This window comes from Chionomys nivalis, chromosome 24 (genome assembly GCF_950005125.1).
Source record: "Chionomys nivalis chromosome 24, mChiNiv1.1, whole genome shotgun sequence".
In the NCBI taxonomy this organism is placed as follows: domain Eukaryota; kingdom Metazoa; phylum Chordata; class Mammalia; order Rodentia; family Cricetidae; genus Chionomys; species Chionomys nivalis.
Genome location: NC_080109.1, coordinates 14316166 through 14335085, shown reverse-complemented (window position 1 = coordinate 14335085; position 18920 = coordinate 14316166). Strand labels below are relative to the sequence as shown.

General features: G+C 42.0%; 2 protein-coding genes across 5 annotated transcripts in view; one reads left to right on the top strand and one right to left on the bottom strand.

Annotated features, from left to right (window-relative positions):
• Veph1 (ventricular zone expressed PH domain containing 1) overlaps positions 1 to 18920 on the bottom strand; it is a 186065-nt gene that overhangs the window by 117650 nt on the left and 49495 nt on the right. The gene's annotated exons all lie outside the window — the stretch shown is intronic.
• On the top strand, positions 6065 to 11925 carry Ptx3 (pentraxin 3). The gene is made up of 3 exons (XM_057757265.1): positions 6065 to 6348; positions 6795 to 7196; positions 10744 to 11925. The coding sequence occupies exons 1-3, from the start codon at positions 6219 to 6221 to the stop codon at positions 11355 to 11357; spliced, it is 1146 nt and encodes a 381-aa protein (XP_057613248.1). The 5' UTR covers positions 6065 to 6218; the 3' UTR covers positions 11358 to 11925.

Here is an 18920-nt window from a genome sequence, read left to right as displayed (position 1 = left end):
CAACAGCGACCTTATCAACCTCAGAGTCATAGAAATAACATCATTGTCAATGTAATAATCTGGGCACTTAAGCCGTAGGGTCAACAGCCAAATGTTCTATTAAAATTAACAGATTGGCTTATTCTGTGAAAAATTAGTCACTAAAGCACAATTCCGATTGATTTCACAAGGGAGTATTTTACGATATGACCGGCATTACTAGCTAAATCTTTTCCCTGAGTAATGCTCCGTGGGGAATACAGGCACGCTTGACAGCAACCAGACCACACCCCAAGGAGACAGTTCCGATAAAAAATTCCCGGTGAGAAGTAACACTTGGATGCTATTGAAATGAAAAGTGAGCAGTGTTAGGAGCACGAACCTAAGTGAGGCTGAACCCAAAAAATGCAGAAAGGAATGCGTTCACATTCCTGAGGGCTGGGAGACCTGGTTCAGAACAATGGACATATGGAAACTGCGCCTGACTTTTTTTTACGAAGAGTTTAAAAGGTAGCAATGCAAATTTAAACCCTCAATTTCTGCACCATTTCAAGGGGAATTTGCACTCAGCTTGTCTGTCACATGTGATTTGCCTCAAAGGCGTGTGTGACAACCGGATTCAAAATGGCAAAACCCGAAGAAAAAAATATTTCATGAGCTGTAGGGGCTTCGCTGCAATGACACGTGGGAAACAGCTGCTTATCACTTTCTGTTATGGAGTCCCCTCTCAAAATGCTGTCAAGCACTTATTTAAGTGTCTCGGAGGATTTGGTTTCTAGAAGAACATTTTCTTGGTTCTATTTATAATTTGTGTTGCGGCAGTAGAGCTGGGGTTGAACCTTATGCATGCCAGGCAAGCATTCCCCGAACGGCCACACTTACCCCACCCCAGTTCATGGTTTACTTATGTTAGCTTTATTCCCAGAAAATATACACAGAAAGAATCAAACAAGCAGAAGCTACACATATACAAATCTTTAGTACATGATGAGGATACGCTAACACACAAAAGACATTTAATTATGAACGTTAAGGAAAGAGACCTTGGGTTTCTATAATATCAGTATTTATGTTCAGTCAAAATGGACAAAAATGTACTTGCATAAAAAATTGAGAATTGATTTCTCATAGGAGTAGTTTCAAACATATCTTAGCAACTTGTCTACAGAATAAAAGATTCTGGAAATGCTTTTAACTTTTTAAAGAATTTGTAAGGGCCAGGCTTGATGGTGCATGTCTTCAGTACTCGGGAGACTGAGACAGGGGGATGACCACAAGTTTGAGCCCATTCTGGCCCATATAGTGAGTCCGAGACAAGGTTGGACCTCATCTCAAATTGAAACTAAAAACTAAAACATAAAGAAGTTTTTCCTGGGAGAGAGAGATGGCTCAGCATTTAAGAGACTGGCCGCCCTTGCAGAGGACTGGGGTTTGAATCCCAGCACCCACATGGTAGCTCACAGCCATTTATAACTTCAGTCACAGAAGACCTGACACCCTCTTCTGGCTTCCACGGGCATCTGGCATGCGATTGCAGACAAAACATCTGTATACATTAAATAATAAAATAATGTTTTAAAAATAAATTGTCCCCATCACTATTTTGACACCAAACAATTTATTTTTTATTTCTGTTTATTAATATTTATATAGCTTCTCTTTAAATGCAGGAAATCCTAACTCAATACGTAATTGATGCACAACCCCTTAGGTCATAGAACTTAGCTGTGGATGGATTCACACTGGTCAGCTGGCGGGAAAAGTTAGAATCTGGGACAGAAACTGTTGCATGACTTTTTAGCACTGTCTCCAACAAAGGTTCTGGGTTCTTTGGAGGAGAAATCCCTAGATTCGTCATTTTCACTGACTTCAGTTTCAATGAAATAAACACAAAAGTAAGTGCAAAATAATTTATTTTCCTTTTAGTTAGAAACTGATAAAGAAATCTGGATGTAGAAATCCTGTAAAAATATTTACTCAGAGGTTTATATATTCTTTTTAATACTAAGTATTTCAAGCCCTCGGGTAGGCATAAAGAATGAAAGGAGCAATGGTGTGCCCATCACTCGGCTTCACCAAACTTTACCTTGTGCCACAGTGCTTTCTGACCACTTGCTTTTCCTCCTCGGAGGCAACCATCACCCTGAAGTTAGTCTTTTTATTGTTGGGAATGTTTTTATAGCTCATTTACATGTGTGCATCCACCAAAATCTTACAGCTGTCTGCCTGCTTTATAATTTTACATGAATAGGTTCCTTATCTTTATCTACAGAACCCAGGGCAAATCGTTTTGCTCCGCACAACATTATGCTGGGTTTCATTCAAATTGACCTCGTATCTTGATTCTTCCTACTGGCTCTTCTCCCCAGGGGCACTGATTTAACTTCTCTGTGGCTGAAAGACATCATTTTCTCCAGAAATCATCAGGAAAAGGCCTGAAATTACTCAGATTTGCTATCTTCCATTTTCCGAAGCCTGGCATGTTTATCTCGGTGCTGAAGGTGTGGGCAAGGCTGCAATGGTCCTTGAAGGATCTCCAGAACCATTTCTTTGGTTCTTCTATTTTCTAGAGCAGTGGTTTCCTGCCATTTGAATGCTGAGAACCTAATACAGTTCCTCATGTTGCTAGGTGGGGAAAAGTAAACTGAAGGCTGGGAGAAAGAAGGCAGAGTCAGGAAGAAGCCATGTAGCCCCACCAGAGACAAATGCCGAAACTATCCCTGGTAAGCCACAGCCTCGTGGCAATACACAGATTAATGGAAATGGGTTAACTTAAAATATGAGTTAGCCAAAACTACACTTAAACTATTGACCAAACAGTACTGCAAATAATAAGTTTTCTGTATGATTATTTTGGGGCTGAGCAGCCAAAAACAAACAAGCAACCTCCTACAACACACAACCATAAAATTGACTTTCATTGTTACTTCATAATTGTAATTTTGCTACCATTATGAATCATAATGTAAATATCTGTGTTTTCTGATTGTCTTAGGTAACTTCTGTGAAAGGATTGTTTGACCCTCCAAAGGGGTCACGGCCCATAGGTTGAGAACCGTTCTAGAATCTGGTGTGTACCTGCCTGCTTGTGGACCCTCCCAGCCTGTTCAAAGCTAGAAACATGGTGACTCTATGATCTGGTTTCTTTCTCTCATCATCCTTCTTCATGTGATTCTGTCATCTGCCTCCCTCTTTCACTATCTTTTAAAATATTTTCTTTATGCTATGTGTGCAGGTGATGACACGGATATGTGTGCCTTGACATGTCCTTGGAGGTTGGAGCACAACTTTCAAGAGTTGATTCCATCCCTCCACCTCGTGTTCCAAGGACCGAACCCAAGCCGTCAGGCTAGCACAGCAGGAGATTTTACCCAGTGGCCCATCTCACTTGCACATCCTCTCTGACTTTTAGGAACCCCTTTATTGCAGAGCCAAGCTAAATAATCTAGGGTTGTTTCTTTATTTTTTCTGTAGTGACTTTCATTCCATCTGAAATGCAGTGATACAGCGCATGTTTACAGGTTACAAGGATGGGCACACGGACATCTTCTGGGGTCCTGGTACCAGGCTTGTAAGAGCTTACACTCCCATGAGCCTCGTGAAGGCATCTGCTATCCACATCCTTGCTGTGCTGGGCCTTCACGGCTCTCCTTGCCTTTTGCTGATTTGATGGAGTGTGAGATTACATCTCAGGTTTTGTTTCCAGTCTCGTTTTCTTAATTGCTTGTGACACACATACACACAGTTTTGCAGCAGGACATTTCTTGTCCTGCGGTTAAGCCATTTCCAGTTTTTGTTTTTACTAAGACCTTTCTCTGTCCTTTTTTTTTTTTTTTTTTTAACATTTATTTATTATGTATACAACTTTCTGGCTCCATGTATACCCACACGCCAGAGGAGGGCGCCAGATCTCATTACAGATGGTTTGGAGCCACCATGTGGTTGCTGGGAATTGAACTCAGGACCTCTGGAAGAGCAGACAGTGCTCTTAACCACTGAGCCATTTCTCCAGCCCCCTTTCTCTGTCTTTTAAATTCATTTTCTTTACCTTTGCCTAAATTGCCATTTTACCCATTCCTGCCTGATCTTTATAAAGAATTTTAATTCACCTTTTAAGAATTATGGGAATCACTAATAGTTCTTTAAAATAACTTTTCCCTCAACTGCCTTTTGAGTGTGTACCTTCCTGTGAATGTATATTTCTGTAGGTACATGTTTGTGTGTAGACACCTTGAAAGTCAACCTCTTGTATAATCACAGTCATCCAATACATTTTTTTAAAGATTCACCTATTTTTATGTCTTTATGTGAGTCAGCATAAGTTTATGTGTATTACATGTACTTGAGGAGGTCAAAGGACATCGGGCCTCCTGGAACTGGAACAGATGGTTGTGAGCTGACTGATGTGGGGGTCCTGGGAACTGAAGCCTGGTCCTTTGACAGGTAAGGTAAGCATTTTTATCCAGCTGTTCCACACTGATTTTGGAGCCAGGATCTCTCATTGGCCTTAACTTGCCCAGTAGACTTTAGCTGTCTGGCCAGGAAGTCCCAGGCACCCTCTCCCTGGCACTGGCTTAGGACTCTGTCTGCATCACGACACCAGGCTTTTCTGGAAAACAAATTTAGGTCCACATCCTTAAGAGAGAAGCACTTTACTGACTGAGCTTTCTACACTGCCCTTTAAACAATATTTTATTGTCTCATATTGTCATTTCTTTCTCGTAGGCTTTAAGGATGGTTCAAACATAACTTGTTTTTAGCTGCTACTTCAAATAAGTGACGCCCTCGAGCAGGGACTTAATGCCTTTTGACTTTTTGTTGATTCTTATTGATGATGTACTATTCCCTTGGATGTCTAGATATGTTTAGTTGTGAATTCATTTTTACGGTGGTGGTTGGTATATGCATGTGCATTCCAGATGTGGGAGGGCAAGCCTCTTTTTACAAACTCTTAGGGGTCTTGCAGTACTCAGTCAGGGAAAGCCAAGCAAGGGGCAGAAAGAGGAGTTTACCCACGGAAATCCAAAAGGTGGTCGTCTGAGAGGCCTGACTTGAGGGTCCTCTCACCCTCATGGTTGGTTGGTTTGGATGGCTGTGACTGATAACCACCCCACCATGGGACTGTGGAGTGATATCAGCTCAGGAGCTGACCCTCTGGGCTTTATTCCTTCTAGATCTTTGGCCACTGCACATTGTTGCTTTTATTTAGAGTCATCTGAATACTTTAAGTTTTAAATCATTATTCTTTTTTTTTTTTTTTCCGAGACAGGGTTTCTCTGTGGTTTTGGAGCCTGTCCTGGAACTAGCTCTTGTAGACCAGGCTGGTCTCGAACTCTCTTATGACATCAACGCGTATCTAGGTATTTAGCACAGGTAGAACTTCCAGTTCTCTCTCTCTCTCTCTCTCTCTCTCTCTCTCTCTCTCTCTCTCTCTCTCTCACACACACACACACACACACACACCAGTCGTCCCTAATTTAAATTTAAAACAGGATCTTTGCCTCTGGGTTTTTTTGGACATTTCCACCCTATGTTAGAATGAATATATATGTATCATAGAACACCCAAACTCGTGAAGCCAGCTCCCAGTTACCTGTTTTTTTCCAGAGGTTTACTTAGTTGTACGTGTTTGTTAGTTGCAACTCCAGAGGAGTAAAGACAAGGGAGCCAGGATGGATTTGACGCCTAGAGTCACAGAAGTTCTTCATGTGTCGGATTATCGTGAAGTCACAGAATCATTTCCAATACCTCGGACTTGAGAAAGTGTCCAAAAGTAAAGTGAAAAGAGTTTTCTCTAACTTAAGGGGTGAGGGAACAATCAAAGCTCACACAAAGTGCCAAAATGAACATTCCACCTCGCACCTCTGGGTTCCCCTCCCCCCACAGTGCTATCAATTCAGGTTACAGCAGCTAAATTTCATGGGGACCAAGCGAAGTCCTGCTTCCCTCCCCCCTCCCCTAATTAATCAGCCTTCAGCGTGGACCTTTGTGGTTTAACATTGTGCAATCTCTTCTTCGGCTCCCTTGCCCTCCCACCCAACCCCCTCCCCCAAATCCAGGGGAACTCCCTCGCGCTGTGCCACCGGCATTACTCATGCATCCCGGTTCAGGCTTTGGAGCCTTTATTAAGGGCTTTCTCTCCAGCCTCCCTCTATCTCTCCCGGGCTCAAATTCGGCTCACTGAAGAGCCTGGCTTCCTCCCCTAAGGCAGCTGCATAGCGAACTCCATCTCTCCCGCAATGCATCTCCCTGCGATTCTGCTTTGTGCTTTCTGGTCTGCAGTTTTGGCTGAGACCTCTGACGACTATGAGCTCATGTACGTGAATCTGGACAACGAAATAGACAATGGGCTTCATCCCACCGAGGACCGTAAGTTCATTTAAACTTTCTCAACTCACCCCAACTACACAACTCGCATTTGGGGCGGCGGCGGCGGGGGGGGGGAGCTAAAGTGACAGACATATACTTAGTAGCCAATGAAACAAGTTAAAATCGCACTTTGTTTTGTAAAAGTGAGGAATACCTGAGAAAAGCCAGAGGTTTTTAATTATTTTTGCAACTTATATAATGAATTAGAGCATATGAAATCACTGTTCTTTAACTGTTTGTAGCTACATGAATGGCAATTCCCCAGAGTTAGGTTAAACTTGTCCCATTTAAAAAAAAAATGGTTGCTGTGTCATTTTTGAGTTAACATGCTCGCTCGCTGTTTTCAGAAAGAGGAGGTTTGCTGGGGACAAGCTGAAACTTGGGGTGATTGAGGGTGCAACCCACCGGCTGGGGCAGGCTGATAACGTGTGTGTCCCGCGCTCTAGCCACGCCATGCGACTGCCGCCAAGAGCACTCGGAGTGGGACAAACTGTTCATCATGCTGGAGAACTCGCAGATGCGGGAGGGCATGCTGCTGCAGGCCACCGACGACGTCCTCCGAGGCGAATTGCAGCGGCTGCGGGCGGACCTGGGCCGGCTGGCGGGCGGCATGGCGAGGCCATGTGCTGCCGGGGGCCCTGCGGACGCCAGGCTGGCCCGGGCCTTGGAGCCGCTGCTGCAGGAGAGCCGCGATGCGAGCCGCAGGCTGGCACGCCTGGAGGATGCGGAGGCACGGCGGCCCCAAGCGGCAGTGCCTGGCCTGGGCGCAGTGCTGGAGGAACTGCAGCGGACGCGTGCCGACCTGAGCGCCGTGCAGAGCTGGGTCGCCCGCCGCTGGCTGCCAGCAGGTAAGCGCCGGGCACAGAACCCACCATCGGCTTTGTCCCTAGAGTCCGCGGCACTTAATCACATCAGGCACGCTTTAGTGGGGACCCTCAAACTCGGAGCTCCGGAATTTTCCATATGCACGCTCACAGAACTCAGACACACCACACAAGACAGACACAGTGCCTCTGAAAAATGTTTCTCAGCCTGAGGAAACAAAAGAAAGCGGGGATTTAACCGTCAATCTGGAAGTAGACGTCAGAGGTCCCTGATGCCGGATCCAACCAGATATTAAAGGAGCTCCACTGGCAGGTGTTTAACTGTGGCCCTACTTGCTGCCCCGAGTCCCTCCGTTAGGGATTTCCACGTCTTCTAATTTTATCCGGTCGCTCTCTTTAGGCGAGCTCTGATTTCCCACACTATTTCAGGGCCAGGGCTTACTTCAGCGACTTTCCCAGCCTCTCTATACCGACTCCTCCCCCTAGGCTTCATCTGAGCTGACTTAAGCCTAATTGGGTCACATGCAGAGTCAGCAGAATTCCGCCAGGGTTTCCTCAGCCCAGTTAGTTGCACAGTGAAGGTCAAGGGATGTGGGCTTTGGAATGAGTCCTGTAAAGTCAGGAACAGGAATTAGGGATGTATACGACCACTCCATCTAGACCCCAGGACCACACAAGAACCCGGCTGTACAGACTATGCAACTTGTCAAAGCCCACACTCCATAAAATCCCCAATTGTGTAGGGCCCCCAACGTCACACTTTTACAATTAAAGAAACAGAACAAGAATAGAATAAGAATTTGGCTTCTTAAGTCAAATTTCTGAGGAGGTAGTGATGTATGGTGGCTTATTCTAGAAATTAGTGTCTTAGGTAGAAAAATATCCCTTGGGCTTCTCAGAAACAATGCCAACCTACCCCGTATTTCCAAGGAAACGAAGCTTATTGACCGAGGTAGGAGGAAGGACAATCTGGGGCACCGCCCATTCCTCTGCAGAACCTTCCCAAATATTTGAGGACTGTTTGTCAGTATGGAGGCTTATGGCCTTAAACCCAAGTAGGTCTTCGGAGAAAACACATAAAGTCAAATCTGAAGTAAACCTTGAATGTGGTAATTCTTCGACAATTTTAAACACATGGCTGTTTGTTTTGCAAACTGGGTAAAGGCACGTACAAAGTATCCCCCTGCACACACACCAGAAAGAATTCCTCTAATTTGTATCTTCACCTATGCCAGAAGAGGGGTGTATATACACTTCCCAATTCTAAACTGTTGATGTCTATTATACCCAATAACACTTTCACACGTGGGCTTTGATTTTCCCTCCCTTGCTGTCCTGCCAACTTTGCTCTCAGAGGGTTCCTAATCATGCTGTGGTCTGCCTCCTAAGAACCTGGTTTTCATTTCGCTTGGTCTTTGATAATATAATTACAAAGTCTTATTAGCTAAAAGCCATTTCATGAGAGAGTTTCTGACATTTCAAAGGGGTCCCAGGAGGCTCAATCACTGTTTCATAAAAAGAATTCCACAAAATCTGCCTACATACGACTCTGCAGCATGAACCCAAGTAGCTGCCTCAGCCTACAGGGATGCTGGGTCTCCCAGACATAGTCATGGGTAGCCCTGGAATGCAACCCTCACTTCCTGACCTTATTTAAACAGGAAGGCAGATAATTAGATTGTAGCGGGTGCCTTCTTGAACAGTACTTTTCTTAAACTTACAGAGGCCAGGGGATTTCAAATGCACACAAATCTTTGGTTTCCACAATCATTATTTGATTTCATTGTTGCAGCGAGAGCAATAATTCCACCTTGGAAATGCCTCCTTTAAAATTCTTTCCCATGGATGCTTAGCATGTTCATCTGATGCTATTAATTAGGGGCATTGCTATTGTTTTTTGCTCTTCTGCAATTTTCCTACATTTCAAAAGTTTCTTTGACTATTACTAAAAGATATGGTCTATGTTTGTCTGGTGTTTTCTGGACAGAGTCTAGCTCAGAGCCACTTGTAGGAATTTGCTGCACTTTACAGGATGTTGAATGCCCACAAGTTCTGTTGATTCAGCAGTTAGTGTTTAAGTGCTTGAGGGGTTGACTTGCCATCTCACACCATGTCCTTTGGGTTATTATAGCATGAAAATCCAGCCCACTGTAGTGTTTTCAGATGTAACATGAAGCAGAGCCCATCTGGTCAAGGCTTTAGCCTTTCTAGGTCTTTACTTCCACAACTTAGCTGCCCATATGGCCTTGAGATCAGCAGAGGTGAGAAAGATGTGTCCTCATCCTATGTCCAAATGTCCCTGTCTTCTGGATGTTCTCAGCAGAAACACAATCTGTAACAAAGTCTTTTGGAAGAATTCCTCCTTTTAAAGGGTTTTCTATAGTGGTGTAACTAAGTTTTAAAGCAAATCTGTTTACATGTAACTTACAGACTTGAAGAAGAGAGCTCTGCCCTACATACTTTAAATATAGACAGCACTAAAGCCTGGTGATATTATAGGCTTCTAAAAGGCTGCATCATATCCGCTAGCAGTTAATTACTCGGAATCCAGGGCTTCTAGTAACAGACAATAGAATGTGTTGGCGTCTGTAAACAGATTAGCCAAACTAAAACCAGAGTTTACGAATGTATCAGCTCTAGAAACATAGGTAAGTTACTTCTTGCCTCAGTTGTATCCCTATGAAGTGGGAATAGAGGAACTTTAAGAGCAAGTAGGAGGATGCATTAAAATGATGAAGACATTGATTAGAACACCGTCTGAGACACAACGAGCACTTGATAAACATTTGCCATCCTTGTATGCTGTGCTTCTGGTCAAGGGTGCTTTGCAAGTCGGCCCTGGTGATGTGCACCAATGAATTCAGTCCCTCGGAGAAGGAGACAGGAGAAGCAGAAGTTCGAAATTATTGCTAGCTATCTGCCCCTCCCCCTTGAGGTCAGCTAAAGCCACTTAAAGTCTTATTTGAAAAAGCCAGTAATAATAGTAGTGAAAGAGCAGAGCAGTTTTCTATAAACTCTGCAAAGCTACCAATATCCAAGATCATGTGATACATAAAAATGTATTCCCTGGTGACATTGCTACTCTAAAATACATGCTAATGACGACTGCCTAGAATGAGCTATGTCCTTTAAGTTTCATAGGTTTATTGTTGTAGGATCACAGCAAAAATAAGAAGGAAATGGGGGTGGATTTTAAATCCTCGTAGAGAATAAAATCTTCCGAAGCTAACTCATTGTGATTCGACATTTTCATAAAAACCAGTAAAACTGAGAAGCGGATTGGAAGGGAATGGTTATTCGCCATGGTTTTTGATATTTGTGGGTTGAGTTGGCGCTTCCCTTCTGTTTGCAAACTCGTTTATTGGGTTGTTTCACTGAAAAAGTCAAGTAACTCTTCCTCACTTTTATCCTCCGTGCTCTGCAGAGATCAAACTGGAGGCCCCGCAAGTCATAACACACTACTGTATATAGTTATATAGTATAGCTAATATGCTTAGGTTAGCATAACTGAATACCAAAATAACCGAATGAATCAAAACTTTTTTTCTCGTGTTCTTTCTTGCTACTCCAGGTTGTGAAACAGCAATTTTATTCCCAATGCGGTCCAAGAAGATTTTTGGAAGCGTGCACCCTGTGAGACCAATGAAGCTTGAATCTTTTAGCGCTTGCATCTGGGTCAAAGCCACGGATGTATTAAACAAAACCATCCTGTTTTCGTATGGCACAAAGTGGAACCCCTACGAGATCCAGTTGTACCTCAGCTCCCAGTCCCTAGTGTTTGTGGTGGGTGGAAAAGAGAATAAGCTGGCTGCAGACACTGTGGTTTCCCTGGGGAGGTGGACCCACCTCTGTGGCACCTGGAGTTCAGAGCAGGGGAGCATGTCCTTATGGGTAAATGGGGAGCTAGTGGCCACTACTGAGGAGATGGCCACGAGTCACCCTGTCCCTGAGAGTGGACTCCTACAGATTGGCCAGGAAAAGAATGGTTGCTGTGTAGGTGGGGGCTTTGATGAAACATTAGCATTTTCTGGAAGAATCACAGGCTTCAATATCTGGGATCGTGTTCTCAGTGAGGAGGAGATACGGGAGAGTGGAGGAGCTGAGTCTTGCCACATCAGGGGAAACGTCGTCGGGTGGGGAGTTACTGAAATCCAGCCACACGGAGGAGCTCAGTACGTTTTCTAAGTGTTGTGAAACTCTGCTTGAAGCCAAAGGAGACTCACACTTTAAATGTAGGCTGCTCGGGAAAGCCTAAAAGCTCCAGTGTGTATTAAGAACACTTGAGACTAATGAAGGAGAGACTTGAGATTATCTTTATTTATCTTGGCAAAATCCTGAATAAACCGTTGAAGGAGAAGGCTTGGGGGCATTGTTACTAAGCCTTCTGCCTGTGGTGCCTTCAGATTAATGTCTGCCTCTGTCAGAGATATCCTCAGATCACTGAGCAGGACTGGACTCTGAACAGAAGGACAATTGTGTTCCTTTTCTTTGGTTAATTTTGTTTTGGCCAGAGACATTTTTATGCTGGAAGAATAACAAAACAAGCTCTGTCGCCCACTGCTCATTCCTTATGGCATACCCTGTGACAAGAGGGTGGGCGAGAAGGACATATTTATACCACAAAGTGACTTATTAACAAACATAAATGTAGCCTGCGTGTTAGCAGCCAGTGTTCCGTGTGGGAGAGACAGCTGTGTAACTTATATTGTGAAATGGGTTTGTATTAATTTTATTTTTGTAAAACTCTACTGTAAATAAAATATTTTATAAAGCTATCCCATGTCGCCCTCTAATTGAAGTTTAAGAGCTGCTTTGAAGCAAATCCACGCTTTTTTTCCCCTATTTTTTCATCTAAAGTAGGCAAGTCGCTTTCAGAGACCACTATGAAAGCAGCAATCATTAACATTGCTTAGAAGCGAACTCTACTGCTGTCCTAGGCTTTGGTGTCCCACAGATTGTAAGAAATGTGAAATGCGTTCATCTATCCAGGCTTTAGTTTTCTCAGCTATGGAACTGAGAAAGAAATGATTTAACGAATCCATGAGCAATTTTCTACCCTGTCACGACACAAACATACATGTATTATCTGACTTCTCCAGGTAGACATGCCACATATACGTGACAGCAAGACGCATGCATCAGCTCTTGACATTGCCACATAGAACTGTCATTTACCAAATTCATAGTGAAGAGTTGAACAATCAAGTTATCAGAAAAAAAAAATGGAAAAATGAAAGCGTTCATCATGCTTTAAGTAAGTTGGAATTTGGTGCATTCATGGATCTGCTGGGGTGTGTAGTGTGTATGGCCTATGGGCTACCTGTAGGACACACATGGTAGGGCTGTCAAAGAGCCATGAATATGGAAAAGAAGCAAGGCCTATTTACCTTCATCTGGAAGCAATACCAGACCCAGCCTTAGAGAGTTAGCCATGTGCCTGCACAAATTAAATCTGTTTAAACACCTCAGAAGATATGGGCCAAGATAAGAACAAATTCATATGCTGACAATATTAACTGGTCATTCTAATAAGCATTTACATGTGATTAGTATAGTGACACTTTGTGTATGTGCACAAAGCAAGTCGATGTTTTCCTTGTCTAGCGTCGCAAAAATTGGCTTTTGGCATTAATTATCTTTTATCAAGAGCATTTGATTAGTAAGTATTTATCTTGGGATGTCAATGCTGACCAAATCAGTTGTGACTGAGGGCAATGAAGAAACAAACAGAAGAAAACAAAGATGTCATGGGGTTATAAATGGAGACATTTCATCTGCTAAGAGAGACTGGATGGGTATTAATACAAGGACTTTTGATTGTTCTCTTATCTCAACTTTAACTCTTCTGAAGTAACAGAACTCCAGCATTAGTGGTATACACAGCAACTAAGACACCAGGGTTTCTCAGCATTACTTTCCCAAGTTCTGGTCGGTGATAAACTATTTCCTGTACACAGTCTATGTGATTTATCTATCTAGTTTTTGTCTGTTTCGAATGTGGTAATAGTGGCTAGAATTCCAGCAACCATATTACATCATGAGATTTAGAGCAATCATATTGAAGAAGCTGAGGTTTCTGGGAATTGTGAAGCCAACTCTGGACTGCTTTCCCCTGGACTTCTTTGACACCAGAGAAAAATATGCCAATCTTTTAAAATCCATTATTAGTCATCACAATCTAATCCAGGTTCAGTAATTAGGAAAAACAAGCTTAAAAAGACAATGCACTTTATTTTCTTCCAAATTCTCAGCGTGCAGATGAATTTTGTTGTCTTTTTTACAAACCCTCAGGACACTAACTAAAAAACTATCAATACTTAAGGAACTTCAGAATATAAGGGTATCAGCAAGAAGAAATAAGCAATTTGCAAAACTGAGATCAAATATCCCTGAAGAAATACCAGCTTGCTGGCATGGTTCAGCACCGTGGCACATGGTTCTGTCCACCATGTTGTTATTGAGAGTGTTGTCACGTGACAGTGCAGCATAATAATTGTACAAGATGGCTCAGGTCATTAGGATGCAAACGCTTGTGTCGCTAATATATAATGCCATCTATTACATATGGTTAGTATTATTACTGATATAAAGTAAGGTGACTAAGTTTCCTGGACCCGTTCTGGTGTTTTCAAAGTTTCCATGTCCCTGGGAAGACTGGGACAGTTGGTCACTCTAGTGTGTATTTATGTATGATTAGTAGGGTGACATTTTGTGTACACGAACAAAGCATAGTTGATGTTTTCCTTGCCTATTACAGTAACAATTGACCTTTAAGCATTAACAATTTTATATTTAGAACATTTAATTTTTAAGTATCCATTATAGGATGTCAGAGTTTGGGTTTAGAGTTTGGCACTTAATTGACCTCACACTAGTGGGAACACGCTGACAAACAGTAAGATCTTAAGATTGACTTTTATTTAATTTCTTCCCTATTCACATATTAGGAAGTGCTTTATTTGAAACACATACCAGGATCAAATATTTCCAGAATATTTGATTGTCTTTTAGCCAGTCAAGAAGCAGAATTCCTAAATGCAAATGCCTTGGTTAGAGCAATTGTGCATATTGATTTATAGTATTCTGGGGCTGTATGAATATGAAGGTATCAGATTATTGATCCTTGCAGCTTGATCAATCTGAAGTGCAGAAAAAAAGCTTGCAAGGGCTTCAGGCCAGAAACCCAGTGTTGAAACCCTGGCACCACTAAGTACGAGCTTACTAATTAGGAGACATACTCAACTAATCTCCACACATCTCAAATTATATAAACAAAGCAAAATCCCTAAGCAGATATCAGACATAAAAGTGTTTTCTGCCTCATCAAATCACTTTTGAAATGAGATGTGTCTTAAGATATTCCCCGACGTTATTCCCATGTGCTAAAGCATAAATAAGCAACGGAACAGCACTGTAACAAAGAGACTCCTCCACACTGTGGCTGGTCTTTCAAGATCAGCACGCAGACATCCAGGCTGTGCAGGTTTCCTTTACCCCACAGCAACACCTGCCGGTGAAACAAGGAAGGTACAAACACACTGGCACCAGCCCCGACAGCCACCAGGAAGTCCTTTTCTCTCCCAAGTGTTTCTCAAACCATGATTGGATCGACTTTCTACCATGCTGTATCTAATCCCTTACTACTCCTGTCAACATTCTGGTGTGAGACTTTATTCCTTCCATAGTAAAAATCGGTCTGCTTGGGATCATGTAAAATTAGTAAAATCTTATTCAGACAAAGGATGTCTACAAAAATCATAAAGAAACACTGAATACGCTCCCTTGGATTAGAAACTAAGACAAGAATGATTGTGCAAAGGTGACTTGGGTCACTAGGATGAAAATGTGTGTGCAACAAGCATATAGTGATGTCTATGGTTAACCTTGCTACTTGTGAGAAGTAGGGCTAGCAACTTTCCCCTAATGTGTGAGACAGTAAACTTAGAACCTTTCCTTTAGCAAAGTGATGTCATGGGTTTTGCATGTGTGAGCCGTGTGTGCAGGCGTATGTGTATGCATGTGTGTGTGCGTGCATGCGTAGAGGCTAGAGGAAGGAATTGGGTATTCTCTTTTATCATCCTTTGCCTTTCTCCTTTGATAGGGTTGTCTCTGTGTGAACATGAAGCTTGCATTTATTAATTTATCCTGCTAGGCTGGCAGCCGTCGAGCCTCAGAGAGTCTTTCTCCTCTCTCTACTCCACACACTGCCAAGGTTACAGGTGAGTGAAGACCATAGTTTGCTTGTTATATGTGAGCTGGGATCCAAAATCAGGTTTTTGTGGTTATACAGCAAGCCTCTTTCTCTCTGTCCCTCCATCCCTCCGTCTCTCTCTCTCTCTCTCTCTCTCTCTCTCTCTCTCTCTCACACACACACACACACACACACACACCTAATTAGGAATGCTCTTATTCTAACAAAGGGCAGCTACAAAATGAACCTAGACTAAATTATAATAAAGAAAAACAGTCGATGCAAGGTCCTTGGATTAAAAATGAAGACGAGTGTGCCACAGGAAGGTGAATTTACTTTCTCTCTAAGTTGCGCCATGTGTGATTTTAGATTACGCACCTTCAGAATCTTGTTCTGAATAATTCTCTAGACTTTTTCTGTGCCATGAAAGCGGACCATGCTGCTTGTCCAGGATCAGAAGACGGAAGTACACCCGGTACTCAGAGCAGTGTGAGTTACCTTATCTTTCACCCATGAAGCAGACGCTGTATTCTAGAAGGCCTATAAAACGTGTCTTCAACTTCGCGTGGTTATTTGTGGGTCCCAGAGGAAGCCCTTTGCAAATATTGACTTGTAACTCTGTCACGCTGTGCCTGTCCCTGCTATTAAATCTGCACACGCGGTTGTCCTGTCCTCTCTCCCTCTCCAAACCAGAGGTAAGGACGGAAATACCCGTCTCCGTCCATAGACCTTTTATACCATCCCCTTGCACAAGTCAATGATTTGAAACTTAAGTAGAAAATCTTTGAGAAAATAAAGTGTTGCCTCAGCAAGAGTCCAGATTCCTTTCTGACTTGCTGGCAACAGCCTGGAAAAGGCTGTCCAGCTAATTATGATAAATTTACCTCATTTCTTTCCCTACGTGACACAGAAATCCAAACCACTAAATGCTGAGCTGTCTTGGACAAATGGAGAGAGAAAGTTGACGCCCCATGTATTATGGCAGGGATTTTATGTGCCACATGTGGCCGACGAAGCTTAATTAGATAAAACCCTACAGCCCACACAGCGCTCAGCACGCTGGTCACCCTGACTCCTCTTCCTGTCATTGGTGTCATCCTTCCCACCTCTAATTGAGCATCTGCAATGTACCAGGTTCATATTAAAATACCGGATGCAGACTCACAGAGGTTTGTAATCTTTAGAGAGACGCCCAGCCATTAAAGGAGAGATAGAGACCGATAGACAGACAGACAGACAGACAGACAGTTTCACTAACATAAAGAACCAGACTTTCTTTCACACTCTACATTTAGGTCTTTATTCTGTCTGAAATTAATCTCTGTGTGCTTTGATATGGGCAATTATTTCGGCAACACTCACTAAATATTCAGCTCTTCTCTAGTGCAGAGACTTCCCACCTCACCCTCGACTTCCATGCTGCCTAGGTTTGTTCTCGCCCTCTCAATTCTGCTGCAGGACCATTTTTCTCTCTTTATAGCACTATAGGCAGCAGTCATTACGACGATGTCATGGTCATGTTCTCCTGCGAAATTGCTTTATCTGACTTGTCAATTTTAAAATCACATTGTCATCTTTCATCAAACTTTCCTTTGGTATTTTGTCAAAATTTCACTAAATTTATTGAAAATCATGTTTTTGCTACACCAGTATCTCCCACCCATAAAGATGGTAGAGTGTCCTCGCATGTCTTTGCTTCATTTGACTACTTTCAAAGATCTCTGTATTTTATTCTCAAAAGTTATATATATATATACATATATATAATTTCCTATATGTTGTGCACAAATCATATTATATATAATATTTTGCATTCACTTATGACTATATGATAAGTATTATAATTTATTTTGGTGTCAAGGCTACACTTTTCAGTGCCATGGTAAATAGAAATGTTACACAAGTCTCTTTGTCTCTTTCCTGAGCTTAAAGGCATGCTTCTACTCATTCACAATCAGATACATAAATATACCCTCCTAATCAAGTTAAGGGAGTTCTCAAAATTTTCTAGTCTGATTTGTTTTTAATCTTATAAGACACTTACACTAATAGCATGATATCCTCCCCGCTCAGTTTTTACTATGGGGTAATTCAAACAGGAAACTATTTTGTATTCCTGGAATAAATCCAACTGGGTCATTATGCACCTTATAAAATGGGATGGCAACAGTTCCTCCCTCATAAAATACACAGAGGAACATGCATATGAGTCAGCAGGTAAGAACCTGAGATCAAGTCTGCCCTCAGTAAATGCTGTGCAGTTTCCTATAAACATCACTAGAGTCCTTTTCCTAAGGTGTTTACAGTGTGTTTATTTGTGATGTGTACCTCTATGTCCATTACTAAGAGGAGCGTGTGTTTTCATTTCTGATAATGACTTTGTCTGGTTTGGTGTGTGGATATATCAAACTTGGAGAATTAGATGGAACATATACTTCCTTTTCAATTTTCTGAAAAATTAAGGTACAATTCTAATGACTTATTCATTGTAATATTTGTTAAAATTTTTGAACCAAGCTAAATGGGACAGGGTTTTACTGGTGGTTGACTTAAAGACACTAGTCTGACTAATTTGTCAGTCACAAGTTTGCTTGTTTTATGCCCGATCAGTGAAAACTCTCTACTTTTAATTCTTCCAAAAAGAGAACCTTTTTATAATTTTCCTTCTCATTTCAAGAATTTTTAGAATACAAAACAGGCAAGTGGAATCTAAACAACCTGAATAAAATTAATTTTGCATTTAAATTTAATTAAACATTACATATTACCCAGTAATAAGAAAAACTGTAAAATTCGACTTGTAATTATTCAAACATTTTCCTTTAGGGGTAAATATACAACCCCATTTCATATAGTTTCTCAGAGTTAATTATAAACATATATGAGGAATTTAATTTGTAATATATAATACAGTTTTGAAAAATAGGATTAATGGATTATGATGAGCCAAATCTAAGGGTAGACAGCACTGGCACAAGAAGGCCTTGGACCTCAGAGGGTAATCTGAGTTGGTACTTTGAAGAAAGAGTGACAGTGTCCAAGAAATTTATAGTTGACAATGTCCTTGGAAGAACTGCAGACACATTGAGATGCAAGAAACATATTCTATAAGTCTTGGCCTAGAAAAGCATTGAGCTGAATCACATGGGGGGCAGTAAATAGTTAAAAATGTAAGTACTATGTGAAGCTTGAAAGACTTAAAACCCAGAACACAGCAGAAATTGCTGAATATCTAAAATAACTTGCATGTATGTGTGCACGTGTGCGTGTGTGTGTTTAACAAAGAAAACCTTTGAAGACACAGCAGATGAGATCAGTAGGAATAAAGACGAGTCTCTGTGACTGGCCGAGTAAAAGAAACAACTTCATCTTAAGACTGCATTAAGCTTTTAAGCAGGGAGAGACATCCACTTAGTCCGGACAGAGACAGTTTAGACCATTACACTCAGTCATGAGCCATATACTGCTCAGTGCTGACAGGAGAACCAGGGAGAACTCAAGAGGTCAGGCCACATGGAAGGGACCAGGGTGCATCTTGCAGAATGACTCAGAATTAA

Excerpts from the sequence above, each read along its gene's own strand:
- Ptx3 (XM_057757265.1), top strand. The coding sequence starts at position 6,219 with ATGCATCTCCCTGCGATTCTGCTTTGTGCTTTCTGGTCTGCAGTTTTG. Across the intron at positions 6,349-6,794 it reads GCTTCATCCCACCGAGGACC|CCACGCCATGCGACTGCCGC; the intron begins GTAAGTTCATTT and ends CCCGCGCTCTAG. Across the intron at positions 7,197-10,743 it reads CCGCCGCTGGCTGCCAGCAG|GTTGTGAAACAGCAATTTTA; the intron begins GTAAGCGCCGGG and ends TTGCTACTCCAG.